Source organism: Bos grunniens, chromosome 23 (assembly GCF_055505025.1).
Source record: "Bos grunniens cultivar Pamir isolate PY7600 chromosome 23, Bosgru_T2T1.0, whole genome shotgun sequence".
In the NCBI taxonomy this organism is placed as follows: domain Eukaryota; kingdom Metazoa; phylum Chordata; class Mammalia; order Artiodactyla; family Bovidae; genus Bos; species Bos grunniens.
In genome coordinates, this window is record NC_141187.1 from 29,374,252 (window position 1) to 29,394,647 (window position 20,396).

The following is a 20,396-nucleotide window of genomic DNA, read 5'->3' on the forward strand; positions in this document are numbered from 1 at the left end:
ACCACTAGGCCATTCAGGTATGACCTAAATCAAATCCCTTATGATTATACAGTAGAAGTGACAAATAGATTCAAGGGATTAGATATGATAGACAGAGTGCCTGAAAAAATATGAATAGAGTTTCATGACATTGTACGGGAGGTGCTGATCAAAATCATCCCGAAGAGAAAGAAATGCAAAAAGGCAAAATGGTTGTCTGAGGAGGCCTGACAAATAGCTGAGAAAGGAAGAGAAGTAAAAGGCAAAGGAGAAAAGGAAAGATACACCATCTTAGAGTAGAGTTCCATAGAATAGCCAGGAGAGATAAGAAAGCCTTGCTAAATGATCAATGCAAAGAAATAGAGGAAAACAATAGAATGACCAGAAATCTCTACAAGAAAATTAGAGATACCAATGGAACATTTCATGCAAAGATGGGCACAATAAAGGGCAGAAACAGTAGGGACCTAACAGAAGCAGAAGATATTAAGAAGAGGTGGCAAGAATACTTCCAGAAGAACTATACAGAAATGATCTTAAAGACCCAGATAACCATGACGGTGTGATCACTCACGTAGAGCCAGACATTCTGGAATGTGAAGTCAAGTGGGTCTTAGGAAGCATCACTATGAACAAAGCTAGTGGAGGTGATGGGATTCCAGCTGAGCTATTTCAAATCTTAAAAAATGATGCTGTAAAAGTGCTTCAGTCAATATGTCAGCAAATTTCGAAAACTCAGCAATGGCCACAGGGCTGGGAAAGGTCAGTTTTCATTCTGATCCCAAAGAAAGGCAATGCCAAAGAATCTTCAAACTACCAGACAATTGCTCTCATTTCACAAGCTAGCAAGATTATGCTCCAAATCCTTCAAGCTATGCCTTAGCAGTATGTGAACTGAGAACTTTGAGCTGTTCAAGCTGGATTTAGAAAAGGCAGAGGAACCAGAGATCAAATTGCCAACATCGGTTGGATCATCGAAAAAGCAAGAGAATTCCAGAAAAACATCTACTTCTGCCTTATTGACTACACCAAAGCCTTTGACTGTGTGGATTACAACAAACTGTGAGAAATTGTTGAAGAGATGGGAATACCAGACCACCTGTCCTGCCTCCTGCCAAATCTGTATGCAGATCAAGAAGCAACAGTTAGAACCGGATATGGAACAACTGACTGGTTCCAAATTGGGGAAAGAGTACCTCAAGGCTGTATATTGTCATTCTGTTTATTTAACTTCTGTGCAGAATACCTCATGTGAAATGCCTGGCTAGATGAAGCACAAACTGGAATCAAGATCACTGAGAGAAACCTCAGATAGGCAGATGACACCACCCTAATGGCAGAAAGCGAAGAGGAACTAAAGAGCCTCTTGAGGAAGGTGAAAAAGGAGAGTGAAGAAGCTGGCTTAAAGCTCAACATTCAAAAAACTAAGATCATGGCATCCAGTTCTATCACTTCATGGCAAACAGATGGGAAAACAATGGAAACAGAGACTTCATTTTGGGGGGCTCCAAAATCACTGCACATAGTGACTGCAGCCAAGAAATTAAAAGACGCTTGCTCCTTGGAAGAAAAGCTATGAACAACCTAGACAGCATATTAAAAAGCAGAGACACTACTTTGCCAACAAAGGGCCATCTAGTCAAAGCTACAGTTTTTCTAGGATTCATGTATGGATGTGAGAATTGGACTATAAAGAAAGCTGAGCAGCAAAGGACTGATGCTTTTGAACTGTGGTGTTGGAGAAGACTCTTGAGAGTCCCTTGGACAGCAAGAAGATCAAACCAGCCAATCTTAAAGGAAATCAACCCCAAATTTTTACTAGAAGGACTGATATTGAAAGTGAAGCTCCAATACTTTGACCACTTGATTTGAAGAATGGACTCATTGGAAAAGACCCTGCTTTCAGGAAAGATTTTAGGCAGGAGTTGAAGGGGACAACAGAGGATGAGATGGTTGGGTGGCATCACCGACTCGATGGACATGAGTTTGGGCAAACTTCAGGCAATAGTGAAGGACAGCGAAGCCTGTGTGCTGCAGTCCATGGGGTAGCAAAGAGTCGGACAACAAGAACAAGAGGGCTATGTAGTATCACCAATAAGCTAGGCCTATGAATGTGGCCATGTCATCGAATTCGTCTCATTTGTGAATAAAGAGATACAGCTAGATATTTTTATTGTGATTGTCATGATCAGTATTGAATATTTACAGTAGGTTGAAAGGTAGATGAAGACTGTGACAAGTAGATTGATAGGTAGATAGATAGACAGATGTACAGCAGTGGTAAGTGTTAGAACTGAACTCAGATTTGTCTGACATTGTGATGAAACTAGTATAACATCCCTTAATGCTACTTATAAACCGAAGTTAGCTGTGATTCAAGACAGAAAGGGCAATTTCTTCCTTGCAGTCTGCATTGTAAAGGTATTCCAGCTACCACCAGTATTCACAAACACGTTCAGTTTAGATTTAAACATTTCTCCCAGGAAACTGTCAAAGAAGATAACGTTAGAGTATTTTGTCCATTTAGTATAAATGTATAATAGCTTCAAGGTGGTAGGTCAGAAGTGAAAGAGGATGATCAATGTTTAATCACTACAAACTTAAGTCATTGCCCTTTAAACTTCCAGTCACGCAGACCAAGTAAAGCAGAGCACTCCTACAGTTTTGGATCTGGTGCTTTCTGTTTATTCATGTTTATCCTAACTGTACAGCATTTGATGTTGAATTATTGAAATGAAATCTTATTGTGACATTTCAGAGTAGTTGTGCACATTTTCCTGGGGAGAAAATGAATTACAGAACAAAATGAAGATGAAAAAAACACAAATGAAAGGTGATAAAAGTAGCAACAATAAACTGTCTTTTTAGGGACCTTTAGAAGTCTGAACATCATCTGAGAACAGTAATTATTCTCAGCGTGTCTTCAAACTTCCAAATTTCTTTGTTCTTCTGAAAGGAACTTAGTTAACATTCTTTTTGTTGTTCAGCTGCTCAGTTGTGTCCAACTCTGCGACGCCATGCACTGCAGCACGCCAGGCTTCCCTGTCCTGCACCATCTCCAGGAGCTTGCTCAAACTCATGTCCACTGAATCAGTTTTGCCATCCAATCATCTCATCCTCTGTTGTCCCCTTCTCCTCCTGCCTTCAATCTTTCCCAGCAGCAGGGTCTTTCCTAATGAGTTGGCTCTTGGCATCAGGTGGCCAAAGAATTGGAACTTCAGTTTCAGCATCAGTCCTTCCAATGAATATTCAGGACTGATTTCCTATAGGATAGACTGGTTTGATCTCCTTGCAGTCCAATGGACTCTCAAGAGTCTTCTCCAAGACCACAGTTCAAAACATTCAATTCTTTGGTGCTCAGCTTTCTTTATAGTTCAACTCTCACATCCATACATGACTACTGGAAAAACCATAGCATTGACTAGATGCTCTTTGTTGGCAAAGTAATGTATCTGCTTTTTAATATGCTGTCTAGGTTGGTCATAGCTTTTCTTCCAAGGGGCAAGCATCTTTTAATTTCATGGCTTAGTCACCATCTGTAGTTATTTTGGAGCCGAAGAAAATAAAAGTCTCTGACTGTTTCCATTGTTTTCCCATCTATTTGCCATGAAGTGATGGGACCAGATGCCATGATCTTAGTTTTCTGAATGTTGAGCTTTAAGCCAATTTTTATTTGAAAGAAGGAATGACAGTGGAAGAGCTATAAAACTTAGAGAAACAATGAATTACTTTTAAAAAATCTTACATTAGTACAAGTGACATCAGTGTGCAAAACAGGCTTATGGATTTTAACCTAAGAGAATAGGAAATAGTGATATTGTTTCAGGTCCACTGAGCAAATAACCTTTAAGAAACTACCACTTGCTTAGTTTTAGTTTTGCATCAAAGATAAACATCCACAAATAACAGGAAAGGTTATTAAAAATATTACTCCTAATATGTGTGGTCCTTTTTATTTTCATAGATTTCAATCAAAATAATGGATTCGGTGCAAAAGCAAACATAAAATCCAGTGAGACAGACAAGGAAAAGACTTGCAAAAATATAATAATGAAAAAACTTCCACTGTTGCCACTATAGAGTTTATTTGGAGAAATAGTTATTTTTCATATAAAAATCATGGGTTATTAACATTATTCTAAATAAATTAGTTGAAAATGTTTATACTGTTATTTCTACTACGGGAAATAGCGATAGAAGTAACTACATAAACAAAATTATCCTTGGGGTCCTCACTAATTTGCAGGACTGTATAAATATCCTGACCAAAATGTTCTGAAAATCTCTGACTACACAGTCGCTGGGCCAGGACTCGGGGAGAGTGTGACTGCAGAGGTCTCCGTGCAGGAGAGGAGGGATCAGGGCAAAGTCCCAGGTACCGGATGTGGTTCTCAGGATCTCAGGTTCTCAGAGTCAAGGGCCTTGTTTGGGGCAGGGACTGTGTTGGGGATCCCTAGTCTCCTCGAGTTTCACTTTCTCTTCGCAAACTGTGTTGTGCCTTTCTGCCAGGACACTCGTGTCGCGGCCCTAGTTCTCACTTCCATTGGGTGTCTGGTTTCTAGAAGCCAATCAGCGGCCCCAAGGTTCCAGGTTATAGTCTCCACCGATACCCCACCCCCACCCCCACCCCCACCCCCACCCTCCGCCGGGACTCAGCTTCTCCCCAGACCCCAGGGATACGGGTCATGGGGCCGCGAACCCTCCTCCTGCTGCTCTCGGAGGTCCTGGTACTATCCGAGACCTGGGCCGGTGAGTGCGGGGTCGGGAGGGAACGGCCTCTGCGCGGAGGGCCGAGGGGACTGCCCAGGACTCGGGGCGGGGGTAGTGGGAGTGGGGCAGGATCCCCAGAGAGGAGACACGCCGCAGCCCTCGCCCAGACCCGTCCTCTCCCACCTGGTCCCGTCCCGTCCCTCCCCTGCTCCCCGCCCCTCTTTCTCTCCCCCAACAAGTCCCGGTCCTTCTCCGACCTTTTCGGTCTCACGTGCCCCTAGCCCCCTCCCCACTCCCGGCCTCATCACCTCTGACCCAGGACCCGCTCCAGGAGGAACATCGGGCCGGGTCTCACCCCTCCCCGCCCCCAGGCTCCCACTCCCTGAGCTATTTCTGCACCTGCGTGTCCCGGCCCGGCCTCGGGGAGCCGCGTTTCTTGGCCGTCGGCTACGTGGACGGCACACAGTTGGCGCGGTTCGACAGCGACGCCGCGAATCCGAGAATGGAGCCGCGGGCGCCGTGGATGGAGCAGGATGTGCTGGAATATTGGGAAGAGATGACACGAGATGCCAAGAAAGCTCAACAGAGAATGCGGTTAGCCTTGAACAACTTGCGCGGCTACTACAACCAGAGCGAGGCCGGTGAGCGACGCGGGCCCGGGTCCAGGTCACGACCCCCATCCCCAGGGACCGGCTGGTGTCGCCCCGAATCTCTGGGTCCGAGGGTCACCCCGACATTGCGGGACCCTCACCGCCCCCCGATTCGGGAGGAGGCGGGGGCGGGGCGCGGGAGACTTTACCCGGTTTCTTTATCAGTTTGGATTTAATCACGGCGGATGGTCGGGGCGGGTCAGGGTCTCACACCCTCCAGTTTGTGCTTGGCTGCTACGTGGGGCTGGACGGGCGCCTCCTCCGCGGGATCTGGCGGACCGCCTATGACGGTGCGGATTACCTCGCCTGAACGAAGACCTGCGCTCCTGGACCGCGGCGAACACGGTGGCTCAGATCACCAAGCGCAAGTGGGAAATCTCCGGGGAGGCAGAGTTCCAACGGAACTACCTGGAGGTCAAGTGCGTGCAGTGGCTCCTCAGACACCTGGAGACAGGAAAGGACACGTTGCTGCGCGCAGGTATGAGGGGCACCGGGCCTCCCTGATTTCCTCTCAGGCTGGAGTCAGCTTTCCACGAGGAGAGGAAAATGGGCTCCTTCTGGGAGCACCGCCCCAACTTCTTGTCTGGAAAGGGCTAATCCCCCCAGGTTTTCATATTCTATAGAAGACAGTGACACACCAGTGGCCCCATTTCTCTGAAGGACAGTTAAAGCAGTCAGTGTTTTTGGATAAGAAACAGAAAACCATCCCTGAAATAACTGGTCAGCAGTGCCCTTTGACCCTGACTGCCATCTTGTGAATCATGAGTTTCTCTCTCAAGGACGGTTCTCACTCTGAGACCATCTTAGGAGGCCAGACTCCTGCTTTTCTGAGACATTCAGCCTCCACCCAAATCAGGACCATTACTCTGTCATTTCCCCTTCCATGGAGTCTCCTACCTTGGCACTCACCCTGACTCCAGAACTTTGCAAGAGCTAGAAGTTTTTCCCAGACCCGGGAGTCCAGGCTGGTGTCTGGTGTTTGTGCTGCTTCTTTTCAAACCCATTAGCTCATCCATTCTCAGCATGGTCACGTGGTTCTGCTTCAGTGGCCCAAGGAATGTGAATTTTCTGATTCTTCCTCTTCAGACCATCCAAAGACACTTGTGGCCCATCACCGCATCTCTGACCATGAGGTCACCCTGAGGTGCTGGGCCCTGGGCTTCTACCCTGAGGAGATCTCACTGACCTGGCAGCACAATGGGGAGGACCAGACCCAGGACATGGAGCTTGTGGAGACCAGGCCTTCAGGGGATGGAACCTTCCAGAAGTGGGAGGCCCTGGTGGTGCCTTCTGGAGAGGAGCAGAGATACACTTGCCGTGTGCAGCATGAGGGGCTTGAGGAGCCCCTTACTCTGAGATGGGGTAAGGAGGGGGTCGGAATGGAGCTTCCTCTCAGATAAGGCAGAAGCCCTTCTGGACACGATCAGCGAGGTCAGGACTGAAGCCTGAAGTCTGGGCCCCTTCCTTTTCTTCCACAGAACCTCCTCAGCCCTCCATCCCCATCATGGGCATGATTGTTGGCCTGATTCTCCTCATGGTCACTAGAGCTGTGATTTGGAGGAAGAAGCACTCAGGTAGGGAAAGGAGGGAGGGATCTGAGTTTTCTTGTCTCACTGGGTGGGTTTCTGGCCCAGGTGCAAGTTTGCCTGCCTTATTACTGGAAAGTACCCTCCACACACTTGTGGAATCTGAGCTGATGCTAAAACTGACTCTTTTGTAAAGTACATGTGAAAATGAAAGACACATTTTTCATCTTCATCATTCCAGTGGGGGCCTGTTTCTCAGCATTTGAAGGTCAGGACGGAATGTCTCTGCCAAGACATGTCTTCCAGGACAGCTGGTCCAGTCCCCCCACGTCTCCTTCCTTCATGTTCCTGAGCCTGTCCTGAATTTTTGGTCACAGTTCTGAAAAGTTCTTTGTTGTCCAGGACTAGGGAGTTCTAGGGTCTCACGACTCAGTCTGTCCCTGGTCGCTCACGTGATACTTTCTTCTCACAGGTGAAAAAGGAAGGGGCTACACCCAGGTTGCAAGTAAGTACGGAGGGAATGATTCCTGAGACCCTTGTGAGGGTGTAGACAGGAGGCCATGCGGGACTCACCCTCCTCACAGTGCCTTCTCCAGTTTCTCTCCTGTGGGTTCTGACCACATCCTGGTTTTGTTCTCCCCCAGGCAGTGACAGTCCCTAGGGCTCTGACGTGTCTCTCACAGTTCCTAAAGGTGAGACACTGGGGCGTCTAGATTGGGAGAGGAGTTGGGGCAGAGGGGACACACTGGGTGGCGGGGGTCTCTGAGTGGGACATGTGAGCGTGTGGGGGGCTGTGGAGAATGTCAGCCCTTACATGACTGACTGAACTGCTTCCTGATTCTTTTGTCTCACACTGTGAGACAGCTGCCTTGTGGGGACTGAGTGATACTCGGTCCACTTTGTGACGTCAGATCCCCGGACCCCTCTTTCTGCAGCTGCGTGTGAATGTGTCTTTGCTCCTATTAGCGTAACGTGATGAGGTGGGGAAACTGCAGACCTCTTCCAATCCAAACTCCTGGATTTAAAAAGTGCTGCCTAATACTCACAGCAGGAGGAATATGTGACCTGTCCCCCTGGGCTGTTTTCTGAAGAGAAAATATCGTTATGTGTAGAGTGCAGACCGGTCGGTGTGGGAGGGAGGGCTGATCAGCTCTTGGGAAAGCACAGGCAGCACTGATATCAGTGTGAGTGGATGAGGTGCTGTAGCTGCTGCAAGAGAGCAAGTGGTCTGAGTCCACATTAATGAAGATAGAATGCAGCGGCGTCTACACTGATCATTCCTTCATCTGGTATTTGTTGTGTGTCTGATAGATGATGCTGTATTTTTGCATCTGTGAAACCTCCGTGAACTAACAACAGACACCCTTTGTTGGCCTCGTGCAGTGTGTTCTGGTGAGGGGGGCAGAGTGAGCCTAATAAGTGAGGGAGGTGTCTGCCTAGAGATTGGCAAGTGCTCTGAGGAAGGTGACCCAGAGTATAAGTGTGTGGGTACAGGGAATGTGGCTGTTTTACTAGAGTGGTCAGTGTAGGCCTCGTTGAGGAGATGATATTTGAGTAAAGATGTGAAGGACATGAAAGAATGTCCAGAAGCATGTCTAGGGGTAGTTCTGTCCAGGCAGAGGAGCCTCCAGTGCAAATGCAAGAAGGCAGGAGAGTGTGTGTGTTCAAGGAAGAGCCAGGAGGCAGGTGTGGCTGGAGGAGCGAGGAATTGCGATGAGATCCAGTGTCTGGCCAGATCATGTGGGCTGGGCTTCCAGCATATTATAAGGTGTCTGATGTCTGTGAAAGATGTGGACTCATAAGATGGTTTGACTGGAAGATGACCTGGTATGACTGCTCGTTAGAAGCATCAGTCTAACTGCTGAACACAATCAGGTGAAGGGTGAGTGATGCAGTGGAGGAGCCTGTAGGATTAGTGCGGTGTCCAGGGTGGGGATGCTGGTGCTCCCCTGGACCCGCATTAGATCTAGACAGTGGGATTGGAGCCTGAGAATCTGCATTTGTAATAAGGTTGGTGCTGATGCTGCTGGTCTTCAGATCATATTTTTAGTAGCAAGAATGATCATAGACCAGGATTCCCACATGCTGTGTATCAGCCTCACATACAGAGGTTGTTAAAGAAGCAATCCTTGGTCTTGTCCTAATATTTTGAGAAGGTGGTTCTGGGGAGAGGCTGTGCATTTCGTAAGAAGCCCCACAAGCAATTCAATGACCAGCCAATTTGGGAACCCCTGAGGTATATGACATCGAGTGGCCAGAGAGGAGTCTTAAATCCACATTTAAAAGCATTTTTTTTCTTCAGAAAGAAAAGGGAATTTATATTGACAATTCATATTGTCAATTATTAGGTGTGATGTTGAGAAATAATGTAGTTCTTATTCCACCTGAAGACTTAGGCAGTGGTTCACAGTTCAGCGTAATGAAATCCTTGCTCTCTGAAACTATTCTCCAGGTTGAGTTCTGCTCACTTATTCTTGGAGCTAACAATGGGATTAGACATACAGTACTATATATATATGGCTCCACGGGGACAGGATCCACAGTGTCCACTCCAGGCCAGGTCCCACAAAGGAACTTTCGGCCCTGCTGGGGCACAGCGTCACTCCTCACACAGTGAGCCCCTCGTGCTGGGCGTGGACCCCGTGCTGAGGACGGCCATCACTGAGGCTCCCGACAACTGGAGGTGGTGTGACTCCCACTCTCGACACCCTTGTCAGATGCATCCTGCATAGTTCCAGCTTCTCTGTGTTACAACGTCCTGAGTAGAGTCTGGCATGTGATCACCTGAGTGCTGGGACCTCAGCATCATGCTGTGTGCTCTGGCAAGAATATTTGGGAGAGTGCGTTTTCTTCTTTAATGGAGGAAGGTGGTCTCTGCCTCCTACCAAGACTCTTTCAGTGTGGAAGTCTCCTAATGTGGAAATGCTCCTAATCAGGTGAGGGGGAGAGAGGGATGGACAAGAATGTCAAATTTCAATTGTTAGAGCAAAGATCTGGAACTGGAACTTGACCTGGTACAATGCAGGCACTCGGGTTTGGCTGAAAGAACAAGCGACTGATAAATGCCATCCGGGGTAGACATCTGCTTGCTTACTTGTTTGTTTTGTTTTCATTGGAGTGTATTTGATTTACAATGCTGGGTCACTTTCTGCTGTACAATACAGTGAATCAGCTCGAAATATATTCAGTCTTTTCTAGATTCTTTCCGCATATGCACCATTAGAGAGTGCTGGGTAGAGTTCCCTGTGCTATGCAGTATCCACAGCACTTTAAAGTGCTGCCCAGATGGTGGTGGAGGGAGATCCTCGGAGGATGGGTCTGCTCCAGATGCAGAAGAATCCAGACCAGGTGGGAGCTCGTCAGCAGGGTCCAGGACGACATTTCCAAAAAAGGAAAAACTGATGGAATATCCAAAGTATCTACACTTCTTGAATCATTCATGCAAACAGGGGAATCATTAGAGCTGAATTCCTGAGAGCTTCATAGAACATAATCAGCAAAAACAAAGCCTCATCAAGAGGCTCTTCAGTTCTTCCCTTTCTGCCATTAAAGTGGTATCATGTTCTTATCTGAGGTTGTTGATATTGATTTCTCCTGGCAATCTTGATTCCAACTTGTGATTCATCCAGCCTGGCATTTTGCCTGATGTATTCTGCATATCAGTTAAATAAGCAGGGTGCAATATACAGCCTTACTATACTCCTTTCCCAATTTTAAACCAGTCCGTAGTTCCGTGTCTGGTTCTACCTGTTGCTTCTTGACTTGCATACAGGTTTTCAGGAGACAAGTAAGGTGGTCTGGTATTCCCATCTCCTTAAGACCATTCAACAGTTTGTTGTGATCCACACAGTCAAAGGCTTAAGCATAGTCAATGAAGCAGAAGTGTTTTTCTGGAATTCCCAGGTTTCTCTGTGATCCAACAAATGCTGGCAATTTGATCTCTGGTTCCTCTGCCTTTTCTAAACCCAGCTTGTACATCTGGAAGTTCTCAGTTCACATACTGCTGACACTTAGCTTGAAGAATTCTGAGCCTAATTTTGCTAGCATGTGAAATGAGTACAATTGTATGGTAGTTTAAACATTCTTTGGCATTGTCCTTCTTAGGGATTGGAATGAAAACTGACCTTTTCCAGTCCTTTGGTTCACTTCACTTCCTCACATGTAGAAAAGCATTAAATCCTTTCACGGTGAGATCAGCTCCTTGTGACTAGCAGAAAACCTTTGGAAGATAAGCTGGATTGCACTGAACTCCCCCCTTCACCAAAATCTGACCTTCCCTCCCTACCTCTCTGGAGCTGTTTCTCAGAGCTATCTGAGATGCTGTCTCCCAGGCTGCAGTGCTCATTTTGCCCCAAATAAAACTTAATTCACAAGTCTTATGTTGAGCATCTTTTTAATTGACAAGTGTATTAGTCATGGAAAAGAAAAAGCTGAATGAACTAAGTATGATCAATATATAAAGTGGGAACTGAAGGAATGGGAAGAGTGAAAGAAAGCAATGACTATCAACTATTGCATCAGCCACTGTGTGATGTGGCAGACAGTGGCTGTGACAGAAAAATCAAGCAGCAGTTCTAATAAGGCATTGTGGTTAGAGATTTGGAAATAAAAGCCGAAAGAATCAGCTAAAAAGTATTCAAAGTGGTCACCAACAGGAAAGCAGAAGTTGAGAAGAATCAGGATTATAATAAGAGTCTGTATCATGAGAAATCATGCACAGATATTTGACTTCTTAATTTACAGACAATTGTGCCTTTGATTAAATAATCACACAGGAAAATGAATGAGGATGAAAATTTATGCTTAATGAGAGCTGAGTGCAACAAATGACACCTGAGAGTTTACTAAAATGCAAGAATACTCGAAACATGCATGCAAACTGCGTGAATGACGTTAGCCTTGAATAAAACCATGAAAGAATATATCATCCCATTCAGATACACAGATATGGAATGAGTTCAGTATTCCCATTGCCTTACTGTGCACCAGACAGGGAGGAAACAGGACCTGACTACGTACTCAACCTGGTGCTCAGCGACCTAGAGGGGTGGGATGGGGAAGGTGGGAGGGAAGTTGCAGAGGGAGGAGATACATGTACACTTATGGCTGATTCACAGTGCTGTATGGCAGAAACCAATACAGTATAATGCAAGTATTCTCCAGTTAAAAATAAAACATAAAATACAAATAATTTAAAAATAATAAGATAAATAACAGAACACACAAAAAAGTAAAAGTGCTATTAAGACCAGAACTAGGAATTGAATTCAGGGCTCCTGGCAGCAGATTCTAAGCTTCCCCTGTTAAACTGATGGAGCTGGAGTCTGACACGAGGACTGAAATTCTGGGTATGTGAGGCCATTATGATCAGTTGGCTCTGTCTGGCATTGATCCAGGTCTTTTAGTCTAATAGGCTCTGGGGAAAAAGAAAAACCAATAAATCACTGACCAACTGGGTGCAGAAGAATGCTTTTCATTTCCTCAGAGATTCTCCTTCAGTTACTTCAAAGTCAGATTCTGCCTTCCTCTGAGGGAAGACACACCTGTTCTTTTTTGCCTCCTTTTTCCCAGCTCTTGCTGGACTCCTCCCCTGACTCCATCCACATCATCCCCTGTCCCTGCTGCCACCACCCTCCACGACAGGGACAGAAGTGGCAGGACACAAGGACAAGATCCGGAGCGAAAACCCAAGGCCTTTCCGCCTTGAACCCAGATCCATTCTCTAATGCAACGCGAGGCTCCCTCACAGACAGGACCCAGCTCCATGTTCCTCTAGCCCGGGAGTGGACACACACACAGTTCCTTTCTCTCCTCAGCTCTCGGCCTCCTCTCCCGCACAAGCACCTGCTCCACCGCTTGGCTCCACCTCAACCCTGACCTCCACCTCCTGCAGCCCCACCCCTCCCCACCCAGCCCTGCGCCAGCAGCTCTGAACTGGAAAGCCCATCCAGAGCCCCAGGGGACAGCAGCCCCGTCTAGAAACACTGGACTGCCACGGACTCTCCCCCTGACTGGACCCTGGAGCACCCCTGGCCTCGCCCCAACCCTCACTCTCGGCCCAGGCCCCTAGGCTGCACTTGGCCTTTCCTGCTCCTTCTGGGGAATCCCAGCTCCACTCCAGGTGCTGGGCTGGGCTGAGGCAGAGCAGGTCCTCCTGCCTTGCTCAGCCAGGGAGTCAACCAGGACTTGCTCTCACTACATGCAGGGGATCTGCTTTTCAATGTGGATTGGGGTTCTTGAGAATTTCCCCAGAATGAGGCTGTACCTGGCCCCCTCTGCACCCTGGGACTGCCATCCTATCCTCCACCTCCCAGCGGAAGCGCCCCATTTGAATTCCTGTTTCATTCAATATGCATGGAAATATTATTAAGATTTGCCACCTGAAATCATAAACAATTTTATTGAACACTAAAAACTTCAAAAATGATTTTGAGAAATTAGCATATGATTTTCACAGTGTTCCCAGCAAATGCCCCAATACATACAAGACAACCATTTCTGCCCTAGAGAAACCAGAACTGATGTTCCCAGATAAGAACAGGAGAAACTACAGATCTGCTGGGTCCCTGCTCTGGGTACTACACGGACAGAGTCTGCTGCTGTAACCACCCCTGTATGCCCAGGCCGAAGGCCAACTGATAAGGGAATTAGGTTTGGGGATAAGAAACCACGCCCCCAACAAGCACCTGACACAGAAGAGGCAGCCTCGACAGAAGGAGCCGAGTCTCTGCCACCTTTTTACTGTTCCACGTTCTGCCTTTGCTCTTTGCCACACACAAAGCTCTGCTTCTCTTTTCCTCTCCCCTCAACCCACTTGATTATGGGGAAGTAGTCAAAGAGCCCATCCCTTCCTCCACATCTACAAGGCAGTGACCACCATGAGCAAGGGAACTGACTCAGGGGGGCAGGGTGAGGCCACAGAGAGCAGACCCACTGCCCTGCCCTAAAGAGTATCCCAAGGGGCTAGATAGGAAAAACCTGGAGACAGGATAAAATCAGTGACCCCAGTTGCCTGAGGATTGACTGGTCTCCTCTCTTCAAATGGTCAAGGGATGTCTACTAGTCCTCCATATTATGGGGAAGGAGAGCCCAGCTAGCATGGGGGCACTTGATGGGAACTTGAGAAAGGTGCAGGCTGGGGTTGACCCAGCAGAAACTGAACTCAGAAACTAGTTCATGGCGGAGGAATTTGAGAGGTTGCCAGACATCTCCAAGTGGGGCCTGGCAAGGGGACATCACAGGCAGAGCTCTGACCATCCACTGACCCCTAGTTTTAGCCTTATGATGCTTTCACTTGGATTCTTAATAATGACTGAAAACCGAGGGGGGAGAAACGCAGACAGGCACTTAGATCGTCACCTTTCCTCTGAATTCCTCTTCAGTTTTTAATCCCCTCCTCACCAGGTACAGACACTTTACTAAAGGTTCTCTGTGATTCCTGGATCACCTAGACCCTCCCAACCAGCACATAATCCAACACAATCCCAGACAAGCCCCGGTGAGCCTGACAGAAAACAAAGAGAGCTCCAAACAGAGCAGGGAGCTGAAATCCTCATTGCTGCCGAATCTCACGCAGACCACCCCCTGCCCAGATTTCTCACCTGGCCTCCCTGTAGCTGATGCTGTCTTCCTCTTCTTAATATAACAATAGACACAAAATCCGATGATAAAAACAACAGCAACAGGAATGCTCACGATCCACCATGAGCTCTGGTGCGCCAGGGTCTTTCCTGAAAAAGGACCTTATTATATTCAACCCGGGCACCCCAGAGCCACAGCCTGCTCTCCTCTCCCTGACCCTGGCCTCTGACCCTCCCAGGGTCACAACTGCCTCCAGGCTCACCCCAGTCTCACCCAAGGGTGCGAGGTGGCACTGTGATTCCCGCTGTATTCCACAATGCACTTGACCCGCTGCTCCTCTCCTTGGGGAATTCTTATGGTCTCCCAGGTGTAGTGGGTCCCATTCCCATCAGACAGGACATCCCCAGACTCCTGGGCATCCCGGCTCATGGGTTCTTCGTCCCGAAACCAGACCACTGAGATTTTGGGAGGAAAGAAGCCAAAAGCCTTGCCTTTGAGGTGGACCATGCCCTCTGAGTCCTGGCTGCGGGTCACATTCACGGCTGGGGGCTCTGTGGGAAGAAAGCACAGAGCCAGTGAGGCCCACGGCCAAGCCCTGCTCCCTCGAAGGAAGACGGCGTGCACAGAGCTGCTTCTCCTCACTGTCCACCTCTGGCTGAGCCCTCATCGCCCCCAGGCCTGCTCCAAGTTCTGCACCCTGGGGCCCAAGTCCTCTGGCAGGGAAGGGGAGGGGTGGGATGGGCCTCACTCTCTTGGGTCCACTGTTGATATTGGGGAGGGGGCTGTGAAGGGTGGGCTCCTGGGGATTAGAGGGAATTTTCTGGATAAGGCAGGCTGGGAGCGAGAGGCCCACCCCCATCTAAGGCCCTCCTCTGCTGCCTGACACCCACCTCGCCTCGTACAGTTTCTGTCAGAGGATCCGCTGCTCCCCTGGATGATTGTCACAGGGGCAGTTCATGCCCTGCCACCCACCGATCTTTCTACAGTAGATTTAACAGAACAGGAAAGAAACCCCAGGACACCGCGCCAACAGAGCACATACGTGCCCAAAGGACAGGGAGGGTCTCCGTGGGCAAGTCGGGATGGGAGGATTTAAGAACAGGGGCAGAGGAAGGGCCTGGCCCAGCGTCAGTACCTGTCCTCTTCGTGAAGCCCAGCCAGGATTTCAGGTAGCTCCGCAGTCTACAGAAAAGTTCTCCCTGCACGTGGGCCTGGTAATGCTTGCTTAACTCCATTTCCATGGCCAAGGTCCGAGCCGAAGACTGGGGCAGGGTACATCCGTGGGGCTCCGGGTAGCAGGAGAGCAGGAGCTCCCCATTGAAGTAGAGAAGCCGGAAGCCCCGGGGGTGGCTGTCTTCACCGATATCACAGCCCACAGTCTCCTGGAGGGAATGTAAGCCTGCCCCATCCCCACCCCCCGATCAGTGACTCCTCTGGTCCCCAGGGCTTCTGTCCTGCTCCCCCCTGCTCCCCTCCATGTCTTCCCTGTGCTGCTGAACTCACAGACCCCACTTCCTCATCCCCACCCCCAAATTCAGAGGAAAGAGGCCCATGCTCTGGGTTGCAGGCCTTCCAGGAAAATGGCCCACAGCACTCTTGCCCCCTCTGCACTCTCACCTCCTTTCTCCTCCTGCAGGGACAGGATTTCTATAGAAGTTTTCTGAGCTCCTTCCAGCTCTCATTCAAGTCCATGGTCTCTGTCTCCCACGTCTCTGCTGCCAGTTTTTCAGCCCACTCTCCCCAGGGTTCTGCCCTGCCTTTTTTGTGATCATAGTGCAGGAAGGCCTGATGATCCAAGTACCCCTCAGCAAAAAACCTGGACTGCACAAAGCCATCCCGGGAAAGCACAGTCATGTTGTAACAAAGACTGTGGGATCCTGGGGAAGGAGGAACCACAGATGAAGCTGCTTTCTGGAGACAAGTGCACATCAGATGTTTAACAGACAAGTTCTGTGTCCTGACCTGCTCCAGGTGCTGAGGATGCAGAACATGCATGTGTACAAGGGACCAGAATGAGGATTTCCATACGGGAAAATGGGAAAGAGAAGGAGGGAGAGGGGAATCGAGGAGTGGAGGGGGAGGGTGGAGATGGACACACGTGTCGGACAAGTGTCAGGACAGGGAGGCACTGGCTCCCTAAGGGTCCAGGCAGGAGGGCAAGGGGAGAGGCAGGAAGAGCAGGGTGAGGGGAGGTGGAGTCAGAGGGAGGGAAGGGCAGTGTCAGACCCAGGACCAGAGGGGTCCCTGCTCAGAGGGGGGCCAAGTGAGATGGAGAGCGAGGGCTGCTGCCCCTTGTGCAGGCTCATCATGGACAAGGCGGGCTCCAGGGAGGGTGAGGCAGGAGGCAGAGGGGCCTGAGGGGCTGGGCTGTGGCCCCAAGAGAGATGAAGGTGGGCCAGTAACCTGGGGGAGGTGAAGGAGTGGGTCTGGGCGCAGAGTGCAAAGAGGCATGGTGAGGCCCCAGGTGGGGAGGTGGCTGCACCTGCCAGTGTCCCCTGGGAGAGGAGGCAGTGCCATGTGCATAAGGGTCATGGAGAATTAAAATATCGGAGTGGCAAGAGAAGATAGAACTGAAAGCCAAGGTGCACACTGGGAAGCACCTACATGGTGGGAGGGGCTGGAGGGAGTGAGGTCACACCTCCACGAGGGTTCGGGTCAGGCAGCCAGCAAGCAGGGGGTGGGGGCCTGGGAGAAGACTCCCTGTAGGAAAAGCCTGCTGACCAAGTGGCACAAACAAGGATTTCGGATACAAGATTGAGATAGTGAGAGTCCACTGGGGTCGTGGAACCAAAGAGAGGGTGATGAAGGCTAAGGAGGTGGGCAGTGGACCACGGGCAGTATTCCCTCTGTGGGGGAAGGGAAGAGACTGCAGAGAAGACGTGGTGAGGGCCCGGGATTGAGGGGCAAGGGGTGAGCATGGCTCAGGGGTGACCCCCCCACCTTGGGTTAAGGTAAAGACAGAAGAGGAGGGATGCCCTGGGTGAGGGAGGTGGAGATTCTGGGCACCATGGGGCCTGTGATTGATGAGAACTTGGTGAGGGCCCAAGGCAGTCGGACAAGGGTGGGAGCAGGGCAAGGTGCCATGGGGGGAACTGCAGACGGACCAGGGCAAGTGGACTCCAGCACCTGTGGCCTGGGGAGTGGAGGAATCCAGAGGGTGAGGTTTAGGATGCAGGAGTGGGGAGGGGCCGTGTTGGGGGAAAGGCTCCCCTTGGTCGAGGCCAAGAGCAGGTGCCTTCAAGGGGTGGAGGTAGGAGGGTGGGTGTCAAGTGGGGGACAGGTCCTCCCCCAGGGGCTGGGCACTGTGCTCAAGGCCCAGGGATCATTGGCATGAGAGCTCCCCCTGGTGATGAAATAGGGCAGAGGGTGGAGGGGAAAATTCATGGGTAAAAGTCATCCCAAGAAAAGTAAGGCTAGTGAAAGCTGAGGGGAGGGAGGAGCCTTGCAGGTGACCGATCCTCGCAGGAAAAGACCCATGAGTGGAGGGGAGGGACCTGTAGTGGGAAAAGGGATGAGGGTGGGGACGCCCTAGGAAGAGATCAGAGAGCGGTAGAGAGGAGGGGGCAGCAGGGAGGGGAGAGGGCAGGACCGAGGGGGGAGGGCAAATGCTGAGGGGGCTCGAGGGCCAGCAAGGGAGGAGGTAAGGAGAGATTCAGTTGTGGGACCACAGGCACAGCGGAAAATTAGAGTTCACATTAGTGGGGGAGGGGGAACCACGGAAATCGCAGGAAGAATCCTTTGGTCCCAAAGCCCTGAGACCTAACCTCCGTCAGTGATTCAGGAGCCGCCACAGTGCCCACAGCAGTAGGAAGAGTGTGGATCCAGCTTGCCCCTTCTCAGAGGCCCAGGTCACTAGAAAAAGAGCCCTAACTCTCGGGGCTGAGGATCCCTGAGCGCCGCCAACCTGGAAACTCCTTGTTTCTGGCGTCCAGAAATGAGAAGAGACGGCAGAGCTAAGAATAGGAGAGGACAACTTTCAGGGGCATAAGAGGGCGCCCCACAGACGGCTAAGAAGTGATCGCCTGAGCCTGGGACCTGGAAGAAACGCCATTCAAGAGAGCAACGGGGTGGGCGGTGGCGGGGGGCAGGGAGCGGCAGAGAGCAGGGTGGGGACCAGGCTGCCTTACCAATCAGGAGAATCTGAGGACTGAGGCATGTGATGAGGACACCGGGGAGGGCAGGTGGAGTAGGGAGAGCAGAGGCTAGGAACTGGAAAGACTGAAACGCGGGATGCAGTGCTCGCCACATGCCGTGTGAAGTTCCCAGCCGCTCCTAGACCTTACACCTCTCCGCCCCCCACCTTCCTCCCATCCCCACCCCCAACTCCTCTATTCGCTCAACCCCAGCCGCAATTGAGACGATGCCCGCGACGCTCACCGAATCCCATCGAATACTAACCACCCGAACCCCTGAAACCACCCCGGGCTCCGTCCGGACTGAGACCTCAAAGAACCCCACTCACCGGCGGCGTTACCCAGGAGCACAAAAAAGGCAGCGTGGGCTAGAAACAGCCAGACATGAGAGAGCCCCATGGCCCAGATCTTGTTTCGCTGCCAGAGGCTCCGGAACCGAAGAAAAGCTGACGGACCCAAGGAACCGCGGCGGCGAACTGAGCTGTGGTGACGTCGGCCAGCAGATCCATCCCCCCTGGCCGGGGCCGCACGCCCCCTCCCCCGCCCGCCCGGCCCCGGCCCCGCCCCCGGCCCGGCCCGGCCCCGCCCCGGCCCCGCCCCGGCCCCTCTGCTTGGTTAGCGGGTCTCTTTCCACTTCTCAGTTCCGTTCAGTTCAGTCGCTCAGTCGTGTCCGACTCTTTGCGACTCCATGAACCGCAGCACGCCAGTCTTCCCTGTCCATCACCAACGCCTGGAGTTTACCCAAACTCATGTCCATTGAGCCGGTGATGCCATCCAACCCTCTCATCCAGTCGTCCCCTTCTGCCCTCAATCTTTCCCAGCATCAGGGTCTTTTCCAATGAGTCAGCACTTCACATCAGGTAGCCAAAGTATTGGAGTTTCAGCTTCAGCATCAGTCCTTCCAATGAACACCCAGGACTGATCTCCTTTAGGATGGACTGGTTGGATCTCCTTGCAGTCCAAGGGACTCTCAAGGGTCTTCTCCAACACCACAGTTCAAAAGCATCAATTCTTCTTCGGCGCTCAGCTTTCTTTATAGTCCAACTTTCACATCCATACATGACTACTGGAAAAATCATAGCCTTGACTAGACAGACCTTTGTTGGCAAAGTAATGTCTCTGCTTTTTAATATGCTGTCTAGGTTGGTCATAACTTTCCTTCCAAGAAGTAAGCATCTTTTAATTTCACGGCTGCAGTCACCATCTGCAGTGATTTTAAAAGCCTGAAGGCTAGAAAAGCCAGGGAGGTGAGACGGAGGGTGAGCTTTAGAGACATCTCAACGTTTCCAGCCTTTTCGGGCTCTTCCTTTAGTCACGACTTCTCTTCCAACCCAACCCACCTCCACCTCCCTCCACCTCGCACAGCAGAGTTACTGGCGAAAGTCTACTGAGACCAGCCACGGTCTTCCCCGGTGGTCCAGTGGTTAAGAATCCGCCTGCCAGAACAGGGGACACGGGTTCCATACCTGACCTGGGAAGATCCCACATGCCTTGGGGCAACTAAGCCTGCGCACAGCAACAACTCAACCCTTGAGCTGCAACCACTGAAGCCAGAGTGCCCTAGAACTCCTGCTCCACAAGGGAAAGTCACCTTAAATGAGAAGCCCATTCAGCCCAACTAGAGAGCAGTCCTCACCCTCTGCAAGGAAAGAAAGCCCAGCCAAGCAAGGAACAACCTAGGTGCCACAGGGAAGAATCACTGCAGCTGAGAAAACAAACAAAAAGTCTACTAAGACCAGATTTGTAGATTTCAGCAACTCTGCCTCTCAGAAGTCACTACCCCAGATGAATGACCAAACCCTTCTCTCTCTCTTCTT

At 50.3% G+C, this 20,396-nt stretch overlaps 2 protein-coding genes and 1 pseudogene across 3 annotated transcripts; 2 read left to right on the forward strand and 1 right to left on the reverse strand.

Moving 5' to 3' along the window:
- The first annotated feature begins 2,246 nt into the window (after positions 1-2,246).
- LOC147347107 (uncharacterized) lies at positions 2,247-10,433 on the forward strand. The gene is made up of 9 exons (XM_086370571.1): positions 2,247-2,259; positions 4,226-4,728; positions 5,009-5,330; positions 5,543-5,817; positions 6,426-6,701; positions 6,818-6,913; positions 7,338-7,370; positions 7,510-7,557; positions 9,318-10,433. The coding sequence occupies exons 1-4, from the start codon at positions 2,247-2,249 to the stop codon at positions 5,647-5,649; spliced, it is 945 nt and encodes a 314-aa protein (XP_086226697.1). The 3' UTR covers positions 5,650-5,817; positions 6,426-6,701; positions 6,818-6,913; positions 7,338-7,370; positions 7,510-7,557; positions 9,318-10,433.
- LOC147347108 (BOLA class I histocompatibility antigen, alpha chain BL3-7-like) lies at positions 6,101-7,526 on the forward strand. The gene is made up of 4 exons (XM_086370572.1): positions 6,101-6,149; positions 6,426-6,701; positions 6,818-6,913; positions 7,510-7,526. Exons 1-4 carry the CDS (start codon positions 6,101-6,103, stop codon positions 7,524-7,526), a joined length of 438 nt encoding a protein of 145 aa, XP_086226698.1.
- Positions 10,434-11,241: 808 nt separating the features above from the next.
- LOC147347109 (MHC class I polypeptide-related sequence B-like) lies at positions 11,242-19,098 on the reverse strand (annotated as a pseudogene). The gene is made up of 6 exons (XR_015152119.1): positions 18,909-19,098; positions 16,064-16,323; positions 15,582-15,845; positions 14,938-14,997; positions 14,467-14,595; positions 11,242-12,281 (listed from the first exon to the last, which is right to left on the reverse strand). The product of XR_015152119.1 is annotated as an MHC class I polypeptide-related sequence B-like (transcript).
- Between the last annotated feature and the right edge of the window lie 1,298 nt (positions 19,099-20,396).

Excerpts from the sequence above, each read along its gene's own strand:
- LOC147347107 (XM_086370571.1), top strand. Across the intron at positions 4,729-5,008 it reads ACTATCCGAGACCTGGGCCG|GACCCGCTCCAGGAGGAACA; the intron begins GTGAGTGCGGGG and ends CCTCTGACCCAG. Across the intron at positions 5,331-5,542 it reads CTACAACCAGAGCGAGGCCG|GGTCTCACACCCTCCAGTTT; the intron begins GTGAGCGACGCG and ends GGGGCGGGTCAG.
- LOC147347108 (XM_086370572.1), top strand. The coding sequence starts at position 6,101 with ATGAGTTTCTCTCTCAAGGACGGTTCTCACTCTGAGACCATCTTAGGA. Across the intron at positions 6,150-6,425 it reads CTCTGAGACCATCTTAGGAG|ACCATCCAAAGACACTTGTG; the intron begins GCCAGACTCCTG and ends CTTCCTCTTCAG. Across the intron at positions 6,702-6,817 it reads GCCCCTTACTCTGAGATGGG|AACCTCCTCAGCCCTCCATC; the intron begins GTAAGGAGGGGG and ends TTTCTTCCACAG.